Source organism: Calidris pugnax, unplaced genomic scaffold, assembly GCF_001431845.1.
Source record: "Calidris pugnax isolate Ruff unplaced genomic scaffold, ASM143184v1 scaffold261, whole genome shotgun sequence".
NCBI lineage: Eukaryota > Metazoa > Chordata > Aves > Charadriiformes > Scolopacidae > Calidris > Calidris pugnax.
This window is the reverse complement of record NW_015090981.1, coordinates 42167-62570: the sequence shown is the minus strand read 5'-3', so window position 1 is coordinate 62570 and position 20404 is coordinate 42167. Positions and strand designations below refer to the sequence as shown.

General features: G+C 51.7%; 1 protein-coding gene across 1 annotated transcript; it reads left to right on the top strand.

Moving 5' to 3' along the window:
* The first annotated feature begins 602 nt into the window (after positions 1-602).
* PRPF3 (pre-mRNA processing factor 3) lies at positions 603-20092 on the top strand. Its single transcript, XM_014953585.1, has 16 exons — positions 603-761; positions 3040-3221; positions 4335-4465; positions 8266-8412; positions 9438-9521; positions 10097-10317; positions 12472-12778; positions 13939-14105; positions 14833-14915; positions 15441-15584; positions 15733-15832; positions 16327-16440; positions 17961-18079; positions 18488-18571; positions 18664-18725; positions 19830-20092. Exons 2-16 carry the CDS (start codon positions 3077-3079, stop codon positions 19974-19976), a joined length of 2055 nt encoding a protein of 684 aa, XP_014809071.1. The 5' UTR covers positions 603-761; positions 3040-3076; the 3' UTR covers positions 19977-20092.
* The last annotated feature ends 312 nt before the right edge of the window (positions 20093-20404 follow it).

The window sequence follows — 20404 nt, the reverse complement described above, 5'->3', positions numbered from 1 at the left end:
CCTTTGGAGGTGAGGAAGGGAGGGAAGAGATCCTGTCACTGCGCCCAATGAAGCGATGTAACGAAGCTCCGAGGGCGCTCAATCCCCTCTTTGGGGTAAAAAAACACCATCAAAAACACATCAGATGTTAAAAACAGAGAAGAGAGGCCCCATTTTTACCCAAATCCCTGGGGTTTTGACCCGTTGGGGGCTCCTTTGGAGGAAGGAGGGGGGCGGTAAGAGGGGGATGGGGTGTGTGTGGGGGGTCTCACCCTGGTTTTCTCCCCAGGATCTTGACGCAGGACGGGCTGGCCGAGGCGGTGCGCCGGGGCCGTTACTACGAGAAGCCGTGCCGGCGGCGGCAACGCTTGGCCTACGAGGCCTGTCGGAGGGTCTACAACGCCGAAATGGGGCGGAAAATCGCCCCGCGGGGAGGGGGGGGGGGGGGGGGGGGGGGGGGGGGGCCTCAGCCGTTGAGTGGGGACTCTGGGGAGTACGGGAGGCCAGCGGCACCCCGCGGGTCCCGGTTGCGGCGGGGTTGGGGTGGGGGGGGTCTCTAACGGCGAGCGGGAGCCGTTCGGCGGTTACCGGGCGTCCTTGGGGCGGGCGGTAGCGGCTTCTCGGCGGGAATTCCCGCCCCGGGCGAGCGGTTTTGGGGCTGCGAGGCTGAATTCTTCTTCTTTTTCTTCTCCATCCCTCCCTGAAGGAAGCGGTTTGTGTGGCGGGGGGGGGAGCACCGGCTTCGGCTCCTCACCGCTGCGGGAAGGAACGGAGAGAAGCCGGTTAGTGCTGTTTTATCTATTTTTATATAATTTAAAATCGCCCCGAGGTGTTATTTTCCCCTCGGTGACAACTAGGAGTCCCCCTGGCCTGGGGACAGGGGGAAACATTCCCTCTGGACACCTTTACTCTCCCTATATTCTGAGTAAAACACCCTTAAAACTCTTGCCTTCCTCTAATTAGCCTAGAAAAGTTGAAAATTATTAATGGACAATTTAAAACAAGCGCTAATTATATAAATTTTGTATTTAATAGCGTACATACAAAGTTATTGACGTGTCAGGTGGAGTAAATTAATTAATTAGTTCCCCTCCTCTTGAATCTCCGCCTCGGTCCCGAAACGTTCCGGGCTGCGGAGTGGGAAATTTGAGGTGAAATCCTCTAAATCCCTGGATTTGCTGCCGCTTTTTAATTTATCTTTGAGAAACCTGTTGTAAAAAAAAAGCACAAAGCTGCTTTTTTTTCTGAGATTTTCCAGCTTTTTGGCCACGGAGAGGCAGGAATTCTCCAGAGGGGGTGTTGAAACTGCGCTGAAACCTGCACGTTTCCCTCTGGCAGACCCTAAAACGGGGCAGAACTTTGTTAAAACTCATTGTTAAAAGTCTTAATTCTGAGATTTAGGAGTGAGGACTGTATTTTAGCGGTTTTCTGGTAAAATAGACCCGTTTTAAGGTGTGTTTTAGCCTCAGGTCAAGGCTCTGCAGGGCCTTTTCACCTGGGGAAGCGCCGCCGAGGTCAAACGTGTTTCCTTAAGGAGATTTGCTCCTGTTTCCAGATAAAGGGAGACTTGGAGGTTTCCAAATCAGATTAGGGGCCGGGGGGGGTAATTAAACATTATTTCCTCTGCAGCCTGGGACTGACAGCGTGAGAACCGCTAACGATTAACGGAGGGGGGGAGAGGGTTTTTTTTTTGCCTTGAAAAAACTGTAATTTTGGCTTTGCTGCTGGTTTTGGCACCAAAGGTGTCGGTGAAGCCCGTTTTAAGGTGTGTTTTAGCCTCAGGTCAAGGCTCTGCAGGGCCTTTTCACCTGGGGAAGCGCCGCCGAGGTCAAACGTGTTTCCTTAAGAAGATTTGCTCCTGTTTCCAGATAAAGGGAGACTTGGAGGTTTCCAAATCAGATTAGGGGCTGGGGGGGGTAATTAAACATTATTTCCTCTGCAGCCTGGGACTGACAGCGTGAGAACCGCTAACGATTAACAGAGGGGGGGAGAGGGTTTTTTTTTTGCCTTGAAAAAACTGTAATTTTGGCTTTGCTGCTGGAACGTGATCAAAGCAGTTTGTGAACCTGGGCCAGCAACCCCCCCACCCCCTGGGCTGCACCCCCAAAGGGTGAGGGGGGGGGATTCTGCCCCTCTGGGGAGACCCCCCTGACCCAGTGCTGCCTCCAGCTCTGGGGCCACCACCATCAGAAGGACATGGAGCTGTTGGATGGGGCCTCCCCGGAGATGCTGGGAGGGCTGGAGCCCCTCTGCTGGGAGGGGGGGCTGAGAGAGTTGGGGGGGTTCAGCCTGGAGAAGAGAAGGCTCCGGGGAGACCTTGGAGCCCCTTCCAGTCCCTCAAGGGGCTCCAGGAAAGCTGGGGGGGGACTCTTGATGAGGGAGGGGAGCGATGGGATGAGGGGGAAGGGTTTTAAGGTGAAAAAGGAGAGATTAAGATGAAATATTGGGAAGAACTTCTTCATTTTGAGGGTGGTGAGAGCCTGGCCCAGGTTGCCCCGAGAAGCTGTGGCTGCCCCATCTTTGGAGGGGTTCAAGGTCAAGTTGGAGGGGGCTTGGAGCAACCTGGGCTGGTGGGAGGTGGCCCTGCCCAGGGCAAGGGGGGGAACTGGATGGTCTTTAAGGTCCCTTCCAACCCAAACCATTCTGTGATTCAGCCTGGAGAAGAGAAGGCTCTGGGGAGACCTTGGAGCCCCTTCCAGTCCCTCAAGGGGCTCCAGGAAAGCTGGGGAGGGACTCTTGATGAGGGAGGGGAGTGATGGGATGAGGAGGAAGGGTTTTGAGCTGAAAAATGGAAGATTGAGGTGCAATATTGGGAAGGACTTGATTATTTGGAGGGTGGTGAGAGCCTGGCCCAGGTTGCCCAGAGAAGCTGTGGCTGCCCCATCCCTGGAGGGGTTGAAGGGCAGGTTGGAGAGGGCTTTGGTCAACTTGGGCTGGTGGGAGGTGGCCCTACCATGGTCTAGATGGTCTTTAAGGTCCCATCCCACCCAAACCGGTCTATGATAACCCGATACTTTTCTTTTACTACTTTGTGGTTTTCTCCTCTCTCATTTTTATTAGGTAGAAGCGAAAGGATTCGGTTCAGCTCCTGGCAAAGATGTCTCTGTCCAAAAGGGAGTTGGACGAGCTCAAACCATGGATCGAGAAGACGGTGAAACGAGTCCTGGGCTTCTCAGAGCCCACGGTGGTCACCGCCGCGCTCAACTGCGTGGGGAAGGGCATGGACAAGAAGAAAGCAGCTGGTACGTCCCGTGGGCCCTGACTCTCACCCCTTGACGGAGAAAATCAGTGCACAAAAAGCCTCAAATAGCCCTGAAATAGCCTCAAATTGGGTTTAATATCACTCCCAGAAGACCCACCTAACGCTGGGTTGTGGTTTCGTCGCCGGTGGTGGCGTTTCGGGGGCGAATGGCATCCTCGCAGGGGTGAGATCTGGTCTCTCTTGAGTTAATTTGATAAAACAAATAAAAAACCACCTAAATCTGGAAGTTCTGGAGTGTCCTTGGGGGGGACACTGACCCAGCCTCCAGCATCTGGAGTGCAGATCCACCCAGAGAGGTGAGACACCATCAAAAGCCTTGGAATATATTACAAAAAATACGGAAGTAAAAAGGAATTTAAGGCCCTTTTTTCTAAAGGGCTTGAAAATGATCATTTAACCTACGATTGTTGGGGTTTTCCTGACCATTAGAGCCCCAAATTTTTTCTAGTTGAAGCCTGGACTCCCTTAATCCTTCACAATTTAAAGCTCCTGGTGATGGGATCCAGAGATCTTCGGGATCGTCGCTTTTGGGTTGAATCCACCTTTAAATCCCTGTTTTACAGGCTCTGCCCAAACTTTGGCGAATTCTCCTTTCTCCCACATCCCCAGCATTGAATTCTGAATTTAAACAACTCCTTTTTTTGGTTTTTTTTGAAGTTCTGGAGTGTCCTTGGGGGGGACACTGACCCAGCCTCCAGCATCTGGAGTGCAGATCCACCCAGAGAGGTGAGACACCATCAAAAGCCTTGGAATATATTACAAAAAATACGGAAGTAAAAAGGAATTTAAGGCCCTTTTTTCTAAAGGGATTGAAAATGATCATTTAACCTACAGTTGTTGGGGTTTTCTTGACCATTAGAGCCCCAAATTTTTTCTAGTTGAAGCCTGGACTCCCTTAATCCTTCACAATTTAAAGCTCCTGGTGATGGGATCCAGAGGTTTTCGGGATCGTCGTCGATCGGGTTGAATCCACCTTTAAATCCCTGTTTTACAGGCTCTGCCCAAACTTTGGCGAATTCTCCTTTCTCCCACATCCCCAGCATTGAATTCTGAATTTAAACAACTCCTTTTTTTGGTTTTTTTTAATTTCCAGACCACCTCAAACCCTTTCTGGACGATTCTACCCTGAGGTTTGTGGACAAGCTCTTTGAGGCGGTGGAGGAAGGCCGGAGCTCCAGACACTCCAAATCCAACAGCGACCGCAACCGCAAGCGAGAGCTAAAGGTGATTATTGATTATTGATTGCTTTTTTTTTCATTGAATTTGCTATTTTTATTGGTTTTTTTTGTCTGTGGTTTGGTGGCCCTGGAGGCAGCACTTGGCACTCTACCACACTTTCCTCTTCCAGAGAGGTACATCTCGTAAACGCTTAAAAGTTCAAGAGAAAAGACTCTTTTTTTTCCATGATGAAGTGTGTGAGCCTTTACCTTTGGGGTTCTCTTTGCCTTCGGATGCTCTCCTCGGTGGAAAACTGGGGATTTTCCTTTCTTTTAACCATTCCTGCTACGATTGTGCAGCAGAGTGACTTCACTGGGCTCCGTTTTCTTCCGTGCTCTTCGCCGTCGCGCGGAGCTCGGTGCTCCCAGCGACTTCCCGGTGCTCTTCCTTGCCCAGCTGTGCCACATTTCCCTCTTCCAGCCATCTCTCCAAAAGAGGCTGATTTTTGACAACCCCTGTCACCACAAGGTGAATTCCAGTAGGAATTTCATAGCTCTGTGATGGTTTTTTTTTTCCATCTGACTCTTCTCTGGGATGGTGGAAACCTCCTGCATCCAAACCTCTTTCCATTTCCTTTCTTCTCTCGAAGTTTTCACTCACCATCTTCTGGAATGGCAATTTTTTGTCCATTACTTGAGTTCCCTTTCCCTTTTTCTGAGGGATTCCTGGTTTGTGGCAACCTGTGGTTCTCTGGGAGGGTTTCAGTCAGCGCTCACCCTCACTTAGTTGGAATAATCCCCTTTTGGGGTCTGGATCCCTTCAGGTGGGTTGGGAGGCAGCTTCCAGTGCTCCTTCTTTTCTCTTAGAAACTTGTTTTTTCTCCCATTGTCTGGCTGAGGCTTTAACTGGTGCCAGAAGGACTTTCCTCCAGCTCTGGTGCCTTCACCAGTTAACGAAGGGTGTGTTAGAACATCTTCCACCCTGAGGAGCAGTGGTACAACCCAGTTTACCCATCTGGAGAGCTTTGGCTTCCAGTGTCCCACCTCTCTGTGAGAGGTGGCAGCTTAAAAGGACAGGAATTTGATCTTTTGGAGTTTTCTTGGCCACAACAGGGGGGGGGTCAAGGATCTTTTGAGTATTTCCATGCTGCTGTTCTGCTGTAATTTGGGTATTGAGCTGGCAGAGCTGCCACGGCGTCGTTAGAAAGTGAGAGGTGTCAATAAGTGTCTTTTGAGTATTTCCATGCTGCTGTTCTGCTGTAATTTGGGTATTGAGCTGGCAGAGCTGCCACAGCGTCCTTAGAAAGCCAGGTTTTGGGTGGGATGGTGGATCCCAGCTGCTCCCCTCTTGCTTTTGACTTCTTGGGGAGATGGAGATGGTGGAGAGATGGAGATGTCATCAATCCCATCGCTTCTTGGTGGCACGTGGAGAGATGGAGATGTCATCAATCCCATCACTTCTTGGTCCTTTGTGGTGGCATGATTGCGGGCTGCAGCCTGGCAGGGTGACTCCTGCAGCCCCAGGGCCCAGCTAAAAACGCATGAATTCTTCCTTTCTTCACAAAATGTCCATTTTTGGGTTCTCTTGTCTTCTCATCTTCCTCCTGGCCGTGGCAGGAGGACACGGGGATGGAGGAAGAGCCTTTGTAGAGGGGAATCTCATGCTGGTGGAGCAGGGATGGGGCTGGGTGTGGAGTAGGTGGTTCCTCTCCAGTCAAGTGTCTTCTGATGGGTCTGCAGATGGTTCATGATGTTCTAACCCAAAAGCAGGGCTTGGGAAGGAGCAGAGCAGCTCTATCCTCTTCTCTTGGCTCCTGGTGTGGGGACAGGAGGTCCCATCCCACCTGCTCTCCAGAATTAACCTTTCTTGGAGATCCTCCATCAAGATCTAGATCTCTCCCGACACGAGGTGCTCTGCTGAGGTTGTCAGATGGTGGCTGTAACTCGCAGACTGATTTTTTCCTGCCAAAAACTCAACCTGGGGCAGGTTTTAGAGTTGAATTTGCACTTGGGTGCTTAGATCTCGTGGCGAGGAGGAAGAGGAGGAGGAAGGGGATTAATCCCCACCACGGCTCGGCTGTCTTCAGGGCGCTGTCTTCTCTCTCCTTGGTTAACTCTTGCGGGGTAGGACGTTGGCTTTGGGAAGTTTTCAGGAACTAAAACGTAACGGTTTCCACACTTTATACTATGGGCAAGTCCTTTCTCTTGAACTTGTAGGTTTTCCCCGAAGTACCTGTGTCTGGATGAGGAAGTGTCCTTGTAGGATACGAAGCGTTATATTGAAGAAGGGATTACGACTAACGCTAACGACCGGTGTGTATATTTTCCTTTTCCAATAACACCTTGACACAGACACACACTACAATAAACCCAGGTGCACGGATAAATCCTGTTTGTCCCCTACACAAACCAGCCACCCAGCAGATGACACCCGTGGCTGCGACCTCACGAGCTGGGACGTGTTTTGAGGACGCTCTTCCCCCAAAAGCTCCCTCTGAAACACACCTCGCCTGTTCTTCTCTGACCTTCCTGCTACATGTGGGTCCAGCTGTGGGGTCACTGCCCCATCTGCTCTCTGAGGGTCTCTGGAGCAGCTCGGTTTGACTGTGGAGTCTTTGGATCTGAGCTGGGTGGGAGCTTGAGGGAATTCCATGGATGTCCTGGCCCATCCCAGGGTCTGCTCCTCTTGGGGAGGACACGGTAGGACAGGGCGGCTTCCTTCACCAAACCCTCTGAAGCTGGTGGAAGACATGAAAACCACAGAATCCCAGAATGATACGGGCTTGGAAGGGACCTCTGGAGATCATCTCCTCCCACCCCCAGACAGAGCAGGGTCACCCAGAGCAGGTCCCACAGGATCAAATCCAGGTGGGGTTTGAATGTCTCCAGAGAAGGAGACCCCACCACCTCTCTGGGCAGCCTCTGCCAGGGCTCTGCCACCCCCAAAGTCAAGAAGTTCCTCCTCATGTTGAGATGGAACTTCCCCTGGTCCAGTTTGTGCCCGTTCCCTCTTGTCCTGTCCCTGGGCACCACTGGAAAAAGCCTGGCCCCATCCTCCTGACCCCCACCCTGGAAGGATTTCCAGGCCTTGATCAGATCCCCCCTCAGCCTTCTCTTCTCCAGACTCCAAAGCCCCAAGTCCCTCAGCCTTTCCTCCCAAGAGAGATCTTCTAGTCCCCTCATCCTCTTTGTAGCCCTTTGCTGGACCCTCCCCAGCAGTTCCCTGTCCTTCTGGAACTGGGGAGCCCACAACTGGTCCCAGTACTCCAGAAGTACTCCCTTTTAGCCGCGTTGGCTTTTTCCATCTCTCTGTGTAGCTGAGTGAGACCTTAAATCTCCTCGGTGTCAAAAAACCCTTTGCCCACCTGAGAGAATGATGGTGGCTTCACACAAGCACGTCCCTGTGGTGTCTCTTGTCCTTCAAGCTCTTGCCTGGATCTCATTGATGCTTCTTTGGTGGGGATCCAGGGCACAGATGGGGTCTCCAGTAGATCATCCTGCAAGTTAGCCGCGTTGGCTTTTTCCATCTCTCTGTGTAGCTGAGTGAGACCTTAAATCTCCTCGGTGTCAAAAAACCCTTTGCCCACCTGAGAGAATGATGGTGGCTTCACACAAGCACGTCCCTGTGGTGTCTCTTGTCCTTCAAGCTCTTGCCTGGATCTCATTGATGCTTCTTTGGTGGGGATCCAGGGCACAGACGGGCCCTCCAGTAGATCATCCTTGTGAAATCCTCCCTGGAAACTCCGAACCACAGCACGGTGCTGGATCTCATCCCCCCTGGTGGCTTCTCCTCTTAAAACAGTGGCCCTGAGGAGAACTCTTTGTTTTTAACCACACTTTTCTCCTCTTCTTTCTTCTTCACCTCAGGATGTGTTTGGTGATGACTCTGAGGTATCCAAGGAATCCTCCGGCGTCAAGAAGCGGCGCATCCCACGATTCGAGGAGGTCGAGGATGAGCCCGAGGTTATTCCAGGCCCACCTTCAGAGAGCCCTGGGATGCTCACCAAGCTACAGGTGAGTCTAATTAAGCGGTTAAACGAGCTCTGCCCCAGAACAGAGCTGCCTCCATCGCAGATCTTGAATCCCAACGTGGTTTAGAGTTGACTTTGTCTTGATTTGTATCTCAAGTTGGTTTTTGACTCTCCTTTGCGGCAGTTGTTGCCTCTAGTTCACAGAATCCCAGAATCTTCTAGGTTGGAAGGGACCTTCAAGATCATCTTGTCCAACTGTCAACTGAACTGACAAAAATAGACACCCCCACAACAAACAAGGAGCATCATCACTAAGCCATCCCTCCCAGCACCACATCAACCCGGCTTTTGAACACCTCCAGGGATGGGGCCTCAACCCCCTCCCTGGGCAGCCCATTCCAAGGGCTGAGAACCCTTTCAGGGAAAAATTTTTTCCTAATATCCAGCCTAGTTCCCTTGACAAGGCTCCCTCATGCTTCTTTGTTGGGTTGATGATGATGATGAAGCCTTTGAGTGGGGAAAGTTTGAGACAGTTCTGCTCTCACCTGCCTCTGGAGCTGTCAAAGGACCTTCTCGTAGAGGGAAGAAAAATAAACTCTCTCTCAAGTTGGTTTTTGACTCTCCTTTGCGGCAGTTGTTGCCTCTAGTTCACAGAATCCCAGAATCTTCTAGGTTGGAAGGGACCTTCAAGATCATCTTGTCCAACTGTCAACTGAACTGACAAAAATAGACACCCCCACAACAAACAAGGAGCATCATCACTAAGCCATCCCTCCCAGCACCACATCAACCCGGCTTTTGAACACCTCCAGGGATGGGGCCTCAACCCCCTCCCTGGGCAGCCCATCCCAAGGGCTGAGAACCCTTTCAGTGAAAAATTTTTTCCTAATATCCAGCCTAGTTCCCTTGACAAGGCTCCCTCATGCTTCTTTGTTGGGTTGATGATGATGATGAAGCCTTTGAGTGGGGAAAGTTTGAGACAGTTCTGCTCTCTCCTGCCTTTGGAGCTGTCAAAGGACCTTCTCCTAGAGGGAAGAAAAACAAACTCTCCGATTTTTCTTTCCACAGATCAAACAGATGATGGAAGCAGCCACCCGGCAGATCGAAGAGCGGAAAAAGCAGTTGAGTTTCATCAGTCCCCCAACCCCACAGGTAAATCACAGAATCACAGAATTGTAGTGGTTGGAAGGGACCTCAGAGATCATCGAGTCCAACCACACACACAAAAAAAACCCACACACACAACCACCACACAACAACACACAACAACACCAGCTCCCACCACCTAAACACACAACAACAACCTCCAAACCAAAAAACCATCACCCACCCACGCAACACCCCACCACAAACCAGTAATCTTGGGCACTAGAGCAGGCCCTGAAGAACCATGTCTACACGTTTCTTAAATCCCTCCAGGGATGGTGACTCCACCACCTCCCTGGGCAGCCCTCTCCTGTTCAGCCCACAGGCCACCAACACCCCCAGGTCCTTTTCCTCCAGGCAGCTCCAGCCACTCTGCCCCCAGCCTGGAGAGCTGCAGGGGGTTGTTGTGACCGAAGTGCAGGACCTGGCACTTGGCCTTGTTGAACCTCATCCCGTTGGTCTCGGCCCATCCATCCAGCCTGTCCAGATCAAAAAGGGGCAAATCCCCTGCTCCCCGTTCCAGGAGTGACTTTGGTGTGCCCCCACAGGCACGTAACGAAGCTTCTTTCATCTTTCCACAGCCCAAAATTTCATCTTCGTCCCAATCGGAACGGCTCCCCATCGGCAACACCATCCAACCCTCCCAGGCAGCGACGTTCATGAACGATGCCATCGAGAAGGCCAGGAAAGCTGCGGAGCTGCAGGCCAGGATCCAGGCCCAACTGGCCTTGAAACCGGGGCTCATCGGCAACGCCAACATGGTGGGACTGGCCAACCTGCACGCCATGGGCATCGCGCCGCCGTGAGTACCTTCCCTTGGTTGTGGGGTCCTGGTGAGTCTGATGGCAGAATTACAGAATGATTTGGGGTTGGAAGGGACCTCTGGAGATCACCCAGTCCCACCCCTGGCCCAAGCAGGTCCACCCAGAGCAGGTCCCACAGGAACGTGTCCAGGTGGGTTTGGGATGTCTCCAGAGAAGGAGACCCCACCACCTCTCTGGGCAGCCTCTGCCAGGGCTCTGCCACCCTCAAAGTCAACAAGTTCCTCCTCATGTTGAGATGGAACTTCTTATGTTCAAGTTTGTGCCCGTTCCCTCTTGTCCTGTCCCTGGGCACCACTGGAAAAAGCCTGGCCCCATCCTCCTGACCCCCACCCTGGAAGGATTTCCAGGCCTTGATCAGATCCCCCCTCAGCCTTCTCTTCTCCAGACTCCAAAGCCCCAAGTCCCTCAGCCTTTCCTCCCCAGAGAGATGCTCCAGGCCCTGGCACTTGGCCTTGTTGAACCTCATCCCGTTGGTCTCGGCCCATCCATCCAGCCTGTCCAGATCAAAAAGGGGCAAATCCCCTGCTCCCCGTTCCAGGAGTGACTTTGGTGTGCCCCCACAGGCACGTAACGAAGCTTCTTTCATCTTTCCACAGCCCAAAATTTCATCTTCGTCCCAATCGGGACGGCTCCCCATCGGCAACACCATCCAACCCTCCCAGGCAGCGACGTTCATGAACGATGCCATCGAGAAGGCCAGGAAAGCTGCGGAGCTGCAGGCCAGGATCCAGGCCCAACTGGCCTTGAAACCGGGGCTCATCGGCAACGCCAACATGGTGGGACTGGCCAACCTGCACGCCATGGGCATCGCGCCGCCGTGAGTACCTTCCCTTGGTTGTGGGGTCCTGGTGAGTCTGATGCCAGAATCACAGAATGATTTGGGGTTGGAAGGGACCTCTGGAGATCACCCAGTCCCACCCCCTGGCCCAAGCAGGTCCACCCAGAGAAAGTCCCACAGGAACTTGGCCAGGTGGGTTTGGGATGTCTCCAGAGAAGGAGACCCCACCACCTCTCTGGGCAGCCTCTGCCAGGGCTCTGCCACCCTCAAAGTCAACAAGTTCCTCCTCATGTTGAGATGGAACTTTTTCTATTCAAGTTTGTGCCCGTTCCCTCTTGTCCTGTCCTTGGACAGGACCCCATCCTGTCCTGGCCCCATCCTCCTGACCCCCACCCTGGAAGGATTTCCAGGCCTTGATCAGATCCCCCCTCAGCCTTCTCTTCTCCAGACTCCAAAGCCCCAAGTCCCTCAGCCTTTCCTCCCCAGAGAGATGCTCCAGGCCCCTCAGCATCCTCGTAGCCCTTTGCTGTCCCCTCTCCAGCAGTTCCCTGTCCTTCTGGAACTGGGGGGCCCAGAACTGGTCCCAGTGCTCCAGCTGGGGCCTCCCCAGGGCAGAGCAGAGGGGCAGGATGACCTCCCTTGAGGTTCTCCACGCTCTTCTTGATGCCCCCCAGAATGCCATTGGCCTCCTTGGCCACCAGGGCCCATTGCTGGCTCCTGGGCATCCTGTTGTCCCCCAGGACTCCCAGATCTTTCTCCTCAGAGCTGCTCCCCAGCAGGTCACCCCCAACCTCTCCTGGTTTTGGGTGGTTCTTCCTCCCCAGAGGCAGGACCCGACACTTGTCCTGGTTGAACTTCATCAGGTTCCTCTCTCCCCAACTCTCCAGCCTGTCCAGGTCTCTCTGGATGGTGGCACAGCCTTTCTGGGGTGTCACCCCCCCACCTCCCAGTTGGGTGTCACCAGCAAACTTGCTGAGGGGACATCCCATCCCTTCACCCAAGTCATCGATGAATGAAGGGGCTGGACCCAACACTGACCCTTGGAAATGTCCACAGAGAGTCTGACCAAAGGCTGTTGGTTCCCTAAAAGTGGCTTTAACAGCTGCTAAAGGAATACATTTTCTATTAAAGTGGTGAAATGGGGGTTAAGTCCTTTTTTGGGTGCCACTTTTCTCAACTTGCACCTGAGCTTTGAGTCCTTCATGGTGACACAAGAAGATGTAACGTCACGAGGAGCCCTTTCACGAGTCCTGGGCTGGTTTCGTGCTCGCCGTGGAAATAAAGCTCACTATTCCTTCCAATTAATGCCCTGCTCCTAATTTTTAATGTCTTTTTATCTTCTCTTAACCACCAGGAAAGTGGAGCTGAAGGATCAGACAAAGCCTACGCCACTGATCTTGGATGAGCAAGGCCGAACTGTTGACGCGACTGGTAAAGAGATTGAGTTGACTCACCGCATGCCAACCCTAAAAGCAAACATCCGAGCTGTGAAGAGGGAGCAGTTCAAACAGCAGCTTAAAGAAAAACCCTCGGAAGATATGGAATCCAACACTTACTTTGACCCCCGGGTCTCCATAACCCCAGCCCAACGTCAGAAACGCACCTTTAAGTTCCATGAAAAAGGCAAATTTGAGAAAATTGCCCAGAGGTTGCGAACGAAGGTATTGGAGGTCTTGCCATGCTTCACCCAAGAGCATGACGTGAGGGTTCGGTTCGGGACGGAGTCGATTCTCCTCTCCTGGGATGTGCAAAGGGAGCTGTGTTGGCTTTGAGGAAGAAGCTTTTCAGTAAAATCACCTCATTTTTATTTTTTTTTATTTTTTTTTTCCCTCTCAACGTTGTCCTTGGTGAAAAAGCAGGAAAAAATAGGACGTGTGTCTGGAGAGTGTTTTCTTACAGCTGGAATCACTTGTCCAAACCAAAAAAAACCCTAATTTTTTACCATTTCCAAATAGAATAGATCATTTTTTTCTGGCTGAGTGTTCTTTCAGCAGAAGCGATCACCCCCAGAGGTGGAGATTTAAAGGAATCTTGGTGAAACGCCCGAGTTTTTGGGGAGAAGGGGTGAGACCAGAGCTTTGTTAGACACAGAAGTGCAGGGATAGGGTGCCCAGAGGGAGATATTCCCTTGGGATCTCTCCGTGCTCCTAGAAGGCTCCCTAATAATCCCAGATTTTTTGGCAGGTTCGATTCTCCTCTCCTGGGATGTGCAAAGGGAGCTGTGTTGGCTTTGAGGAAGAAGCTTTTCAGTAAAATCACCTCATTTTAATTTTTTTTTTATTTTTTTTTTTCCTCTCAACGTTGTCCTTGGTGAAAAAGCAGGAAAAAATAGGACATGTGTACGGAGGGTGTTTTCTTACAGCTGGAGTCACTTGTCCAAACCAAAAAAAACCCTAATTTTTTACCATTTCCAAATAGAATAGATCTTTTTTTTCTGGCTGAGCGTTCTTTCCACAGAAAAGATCACCCCTAAAGGTGGAGATTTAAAGGAATCTTGGTGAAACGCCCGAGTTTTTGGGGAGAAGGGGTGAGACCAGAGCTTTGTTAGACACAGAAGTGCAGGGATAGGGTGCCCAGAGGGAGATATTCCCTTGGGATCCCTCCGTGCTCCTAGAAGGCTCCCTAATAATCCCAGATTTTTTGGCAGGTTCATGAGCTCCTGCTCATGACACTGTGTGGTTTCTCCTGCCTCCTGCTTCGGGTTATTTATTGAAAAATAAAGAAAGAACTCATCAGGTGCAAACATATTGTGCTTTTCCTGAAGGTTGTGCTATTTTGGGAATGACCTTTTTCCCTGCCTTATCCCTCTTTTCCTTCGCAGGCTCAGCTGGAAAAGCTGCAGGCGGAGATCTCGCAGGCCGCGCGCAAGACGGGGATCCACACTTCCACCAAATTGGCTCTGATTACCCCCAAAAAGGAGCTGAAAGAGGGGGAGATCCCAGAGATTGAGTGGTGGGACTCCTACATCATCCCCAACGGCCTCGACTTGTAAATATCTTTATTTGCCAGGTTTTGGTGGTTCTGCCCCAAGAGGAATCTCGGGGGTAAAGGTGGGGGTCAAGGCCAGGTTGGATGGGGTGACCTGGTCTGCTGGAAGGGTTGGAATGAGATGATCTTCAAGGTCCCTTCCAAATCTTAACCATTCTGTTGGATGGGGTGACCTGGTCTGCTGGAAGGATTGGAATGAGATGATCTTCAAGGTCCTTTCCAAATCTTAACCATTCCATGATAAATCAGGCCAGATTTATCTTTTTGAGCTATTAAATTCCACCTTCCTCATCTCTGAGATCCGGGCGGGCGCTCGTTTTGTTCGCAACGTTCTCACAGTGACTGAGGTAACCGAGGAGTTAGAGGAGGGGTTTTTTGGCCCAAAATTGATGGTGTGTTTTGGTTTTTTGGTGGTTTGGGGTTTGTTTTTTCAAGGATTTTTTCTCTATGAGTCTTACTGAGGGCAGAGTTGTAGGAAACGTGGGTGGATGTTCCACCTGGGGAGACACCTACGCGGTAATACTTGTGTCTCCTTCACCACATGGAGCTCCCATCGATGCTTTGGGTAGGAATTTGTGTCTCCACCCACCACATCTGACCCGAGGGAAGAGTTATTTAGTCTTTTTTTGTCTTTTTTGTTTTCCCCATGGCTTGTTTTTTTTAAAAAAAAAGGCAGGAATCGGGGCTGGGAGTTTTGCAGTTGACGCCCAACTCTCTCCTTTTCTAGAAAAGGTGGAACGTCTTCGAAAAAAGATGAGTATTTTGGGATCACAAACCTCGTGGAGCACCCGGCGCAGCTCAACCCGCCAGGTACTGCCCCAATTTTGGGGGGATTTTGCTGTTAAATTAGAAATAAAATACTCCAAGCAGCTGGCGCTCGGTGGGTAAAGCACCTCCCCACTTGTAACGCCGCAGCTCGGTGTCTCTTCTTCCCAAAGAAGAGGAGAAATCGGGCAAAGATAAGTCTGAAAGCTCTGCAAAGGTGGCTGGAATTGGGAGGGAGAGTCTCTGCCTCGTTTTTTGGAAAATTGATATAAAAAATATAGCGATTATCAGTCATTTGCTCATTTATGGATGGCCTGCTCCGTGCTCGCTGGGGTGGCAGCGCAGACACCGGCCCCTCGTCTCCAGCAGGTTGGGTTTTGACCTCCTTGCCCTGAGGAAACGACATCAAAGTGACCACAGAGTGGTTTTTCTTTGCAGTAAAATGTCCAAAAAATAGCCCAAACCCATTTTCCTGCTTCTGTGGCAGCTGCAGGGATCAGGTTCGTCGATAAAGGGTTTGCTTTAGAAGAAGCAGCTTTATTTTTTATCTCTCTTGGTTTCTCCTCCCAGTGGACAGTGACACGCCGGTGACCCTGGGGGTTTATTTAACTAAAAAAGAGCAGAAAAAATTAAGGCGACAGACTCGGAGAGAAGCCCAGAAGGAGCTGCAAGAGAAAGTCAGGCTGGGCCTGATGCCACCCCCGGAGCCCAAAGGTAACGATGGGGACGGTGGGCAAGTGGCCAGCAGAACCTGCTGGCCCATTAGCCATCAAACCTGGTGGCCTGGAGGTGGTTGGGAAGGTTGGATGGGGGTGTTGGGTGACCCCAGTGTCCAACAGCAGCTTCTCCTGTTCCCTCACAGTGCGGATTTCCAACCTGATGCGGGTGCTGGGGACAGAAGCTGTTCAAGACCCCACCAAAGTTGAAGCTCACGTCAGGGCGCAGATGGCCAAGAGGCAGAAGTAGGTGGCACCTCGGATCGTGTCAAAATGACCCCAAAAAAACCCAGGTTTAGCACCGTTCGCTGCGTTTCATTGTAAAGAATCATCCCTCCGATGATGCAGCGGAGCGGGAGCGGTGGGATGTTCTTCCTCTTGCTCTTGTGGCCTATTTCAGCTGCCTTGAATGACCCCAGGTGGCCCAGGGGGGAAACTGAGTCACCATCATCAACTCTTGCCACCAGAGAGTGGCCTCGTGCCTTGGATTAAGCGAATTTCCTACCACGATGATAAGTCGCGGTTGTTACTAATTAATATTTTCAGGGAGGAGCCCCTGAGGGAGGATGATTTGGATTAAAAAAAAAAAAAAAAAAAAAGATGAGGTGCTTCTAAATCCGGGCAGAAATCACAGGTTTGGGATCTGGGGAACATACTTGGGGAGGAGGGAAGGATCTGTTTTGATGTGGGGAGGGGGGTTGCGTTGCGCTTATCGCTGCCGTTCTCTTCTTTGCACCCAGAGCTCACGAAGAAGCCAACGCTGCCAGAAAGCTGACGGCGGAACAGCGAAAAGCCAAGAAGGTGAAAAAGCTGAAAGAAGATGTTTCACAAGGAGTTCACATAGCTGTGTACAGGTGAGAGCAGGGGGGGCACCCTCGGGGGGGGGCTTCACCCCACAGCTCTTTCTAAAGAAATGAAAAATTCCCTCTAAAAACACGCTGTTAGAGAGGAGCAGGACTGTGCTGGGTTTCCATCAAGTATTGGCCGTGGTGATGCCACTGTCCCAAAGGACATGTCCCTTAACTCATCCTCTCACTAATATTCATCGGTGACGTGGATGAGGGGACAGAGTGTATCCCCAGCAAGTTTGGTGATGGCACCAAACTGGGAGGGCTGGGCAACTCTCCAGAGGGCTGTGCTGCCATCCAGAGTGACCTGGGCAGAGAAGAACCTCATGAGGTTCACCAAGGGCCAAGTGTAGGGTCCTGCTCCTGGGGAGGAAGAACCTCAGGCACCAGTAGAGGTTGGGGGTGGACCTGCTGGAAAGGACTACTGAGGAGAAGGTTCTGGGGGTCCTGGTGGCCACTAAACTCTCCAGGAGCCAGCAATGAGCCCTGGTGGCCAAGAGGCCAATGGGATCCTGGGCTGCGGAGGGAAGAGTGTGGCCAGGAGGTGGAGGGAGGTCATTCTCCCCCTCTGCTCTGCACTGGGGAGGCCACAACTGGAATCCTGCCTCCAGTTCTTGGGTCCCCAGTTCAAGAGGGACAGGGAACTGCTGGAGAGAGTCCAGTGTGGGGCAACGGAGATGATGGAGGGGTTGGAGCATCTCCCTGAGAGGAAAGGCTGAGAGAGATGGGACCTTCAGCCTGGAGAAGAGAAGGCTGAGGGGAGACCTTATTGAATATCTAAAGGGTGGGTTGAAGGAGGATGGAGCCAGACTCTTCCCAGTGGTTCCCAGTAACAGGACGAGGGGCAACGGGCCCAAACTGGAAGATGGGAAGTTCCATCTCACCATGAGGAGGAACGTCTTTGGGGTGAGGGTGGCAGAGCCCTGGCAGAGGCTGCCCAGGGAGGGTGTGGAGTCCCCTTCTCTGGAGATCTCCAAGCCCCACCTGGATGCTCCTGAGTGCTGTGCTCTGGGCAAGGAGGAGTTGGACCAGATGGGCTCTAGAAGATCCCTTCCAACTCCAACAATTCCATGAATTCCATAAAAACGTGTTGCATTTGGGGCGTTTCAGCCGGGATGGAATTATCTGATGAGGAAAGCCATTTCCCAGCTCTCAGAGCTAAGAAGGTCCCTTCCAACTCCCACAATTCCGTGATTCCATAAAAACATGTGTTGGGTTTGGGGCGTTTCAGCCCAGATGGAATTATCTGATGAGGAAAGCCATTTCCCAGCTCTCAGAGCTAAACTGGTGCATAGATTTCCAGGAATCAGGAAACTTCCAGGTTCTAAATGAAATGAGGATGAGAAGGGACAGATGCAGCCTCTCTGAGCAGTCCGATAACAAACCTGTGTCCCTTTGAGGTGTGGATTTTGAGGACTGATCCCTGAGGGACCAAGTCAGGGCAGAGTAGGGACCTCTTCTGGTGACAATAATTCTGGTTTTTTCACAAACTTTTGTGTTTTGTTGTTGGTTTTTTTTATCCTTAGGGTCAGAAACCTGAGCAATCCAGCCAAAAAATTCAAAATTGAGGCAAACGCCGGCCAGCTGTACCTAACAGGGGTGGTGGTTTTACACAAAGACGTCAACGTGGTGGTGGTAGAAGGAGGTGAGGAAGTTCCTGGGATGGCTTTTGGGTCACGGCGTAGCATTCCCAGAGCTTGCTTGCCTCTGGCAAAAATTGCCATGGAAAATTCTTGGCAGAAGGTTCCGGAAGCTCAAGGAACCCGTTTAAAATTCTCTTAATTACAGCTCTTAATGGGGTTAGCACTGACTGGGAAACCCACTGGTTAGAAAACCCAGCGCGGTCAACGTTGAAGGGAAAAATCACTTTATTTTGAATCCTTGATGCTGAGGACGAGGAGAGCCTCAGCTCTTGGACAATTCCTCACGGTTTCCACGGTTCTAATTAATTCCACGGTTCTAATTAATTCCACGGTTCTAATTAATTCCACAGTTCTAATTAATTCCACGAGGTGTTTTTCCCACCTTTTTTCTTTCCTCTTCCTTCCCCCAGGCCCCAAAGCACAGAAGAAATTCAAACGTCTCATGCTCCATCGAATAAAATGGGACGAGCAAACATCAAACACAAAGGGAGAGGGTAAGTGTAAAACTGTGTGGGTGGAGGGGTGGGGAAGGGGCTTTTGGGGACTAAAATTGGCTTTATTGGTTGGTTTTGGTTTGTTTTTTCAGATGATGATGAGTCTGACGAGGAGTCTGTTAAGAAAACAAACAAATGCTCTCTGGTTTGGGAGGTGAGTTGTGGGTGTCATTCAATATTTGGGCTTAGGCTGGAGGAAAGAAACAATGAAATAGAAGAAATTCTGAAGCATTAGATCGGATGCAAACCTTCTGCTCTGACTCTTTCCGTAGCGTTTCTTGAGCTGTAACAGATCTAGGAGTGTCTCCCACACACGGTGCTCCCTTAGTCACACCTCTGATTAGAAGAAATGTTTATTCTTGGGTTCCCCGAGTCGCTCAGAGCCACGTTTCCCTGACTTTTCCTCAGAGATGGGTGGGGAGGAAAGAAACAATGAAATAGAAGAAATTACATTCTGAGGCACTAGATTGGACGCAAACCTTCTGCTCTGGGGTGGTAATCACAGAATGCTATGGGTTTGGATGGGACCTCTGGAGATCACCCAGTCCCACCCCTGGCCAGAGAAGGTCCACCCAGAGCAGGTCCCACAGGAACGTGTCCAGGTGGGGTTGGGATGTCTCCAGAGAAGGAGACCCCACCACCTCTCTGGGCAGCCTCTGCCAGGGCTCTGCCACTCTCAAAGTCAAGAAGTTCCTTCTCATGTTGAGATGGAACTTCCCCTGTTCCAGTTTGTGCCCGTTCCCTCTTGTCCTGTCCCTGGGCACCACTGGAAAAAGCCTGGCCCCATCCTCCTGACCCCCACCCTGGAAGGATTTCCAGGCCTTGATCAGATCCCCCCTCAGCCTTCTCTTCTCCAGACTCCAAAGCCCCAAGTCCCTCAGCCTTTCCTCCCCAGAGAGATGCTCCAGGCCCCTCAGCATCCTCTTTGTAGCCCTTTGCTGGACCCTCTCCAGCACTTCCCTGTCCTTCTGGAACTGGGGAGCCCACAACTGGTCCCAGTGCTCCAGCTGGGGCCTCCCTTGAGGTTCTCCACGCTCTTCTTGATGCTCCCCAAGATGCCATCAGCCTCCTTGGCCACCAGGGCCCATTGCTGGCTCCTGGGCATCCTGTTGTCCCCCAGGACTCCCAGGTCTTTCTCCTCAGAGCTGCTCTCCAGGAGGTCACCCCCAACCTCTCCTGGTTTTGGGGGGTTCTTCCTCCCCAGGGGCAGCACCCCACACCTTCCATGGTTGAAAGTGACCTCTTTTCTCCTCCCCAGGGCACAGCGAAGGACCGCAGCTTCGGGGAAATGAAATTTAAGCAGTGCCCCACGGAGAACATGGCCCGGGAGCACTTCAAGAAACACGGGGCCGAGCACTACTGGGACCTGGCCCTCAGCGAGTCGGTGCTGGAATCCACAGACTGAGCCCCCCCGTTTCCTCACAACACCACCCCCATGCTGGACAACCCTCTCCTCCTCCTCCATCTCCTCCTCCCTCTCTCCATCAGCACACTGATTAAAGACATATTTTTTAAAACAAATCACCGTTAACGTTTGGTTTCTGCACCAACGCCTGGGGGGGTTGTCTATGACAAGAAGGGCGGGAGGGAGAGGGGGGGGACACACACACCCACTATCAAAGGTGTTTTTGAGGGGAATAATTGAGCGAGTGACACTTGAGGGTTTAGGGGGGGAGAGGAGACGCCTTTCCTTTGTTTATTTACACCGTAAAATGTTTAATTTTTTTAAAAACGAAGCTTTTTTTTCCATCCGCGGGGACGCCCCCCCTCCGTCCTGAGTGAGGGCGGCCGCCATCTTGCGCAGCGGGCGGGAAAAGGGGTGGGGGGGGCCCT

Excerpts from the sequence above, each read along its gene's own strand:
- PRPF3 (XM_014953585.1), top strand. The coding sequence starts at position 3,077 with ATGTCTCTGTCCAAAAGGGAGTTGGACGAGCTCAAACCATGGATCGAG. Across the intron at positions 4,466-8,265 it reads ACCGCAAGCGAGAGCTAAAG|GATGTGTTTGGTGATGACTC; the intron begins GTGATTATTGAT and ends TCTTCACCTCAG. Across the intron at positions 16,441-17,960 it reads GTTCACATAGCTGTGTACAG|GGTCAGAAACCTGAGCAATC; the intron begins GTGAGAGCAGGG and ends TTTTATCCTTAG.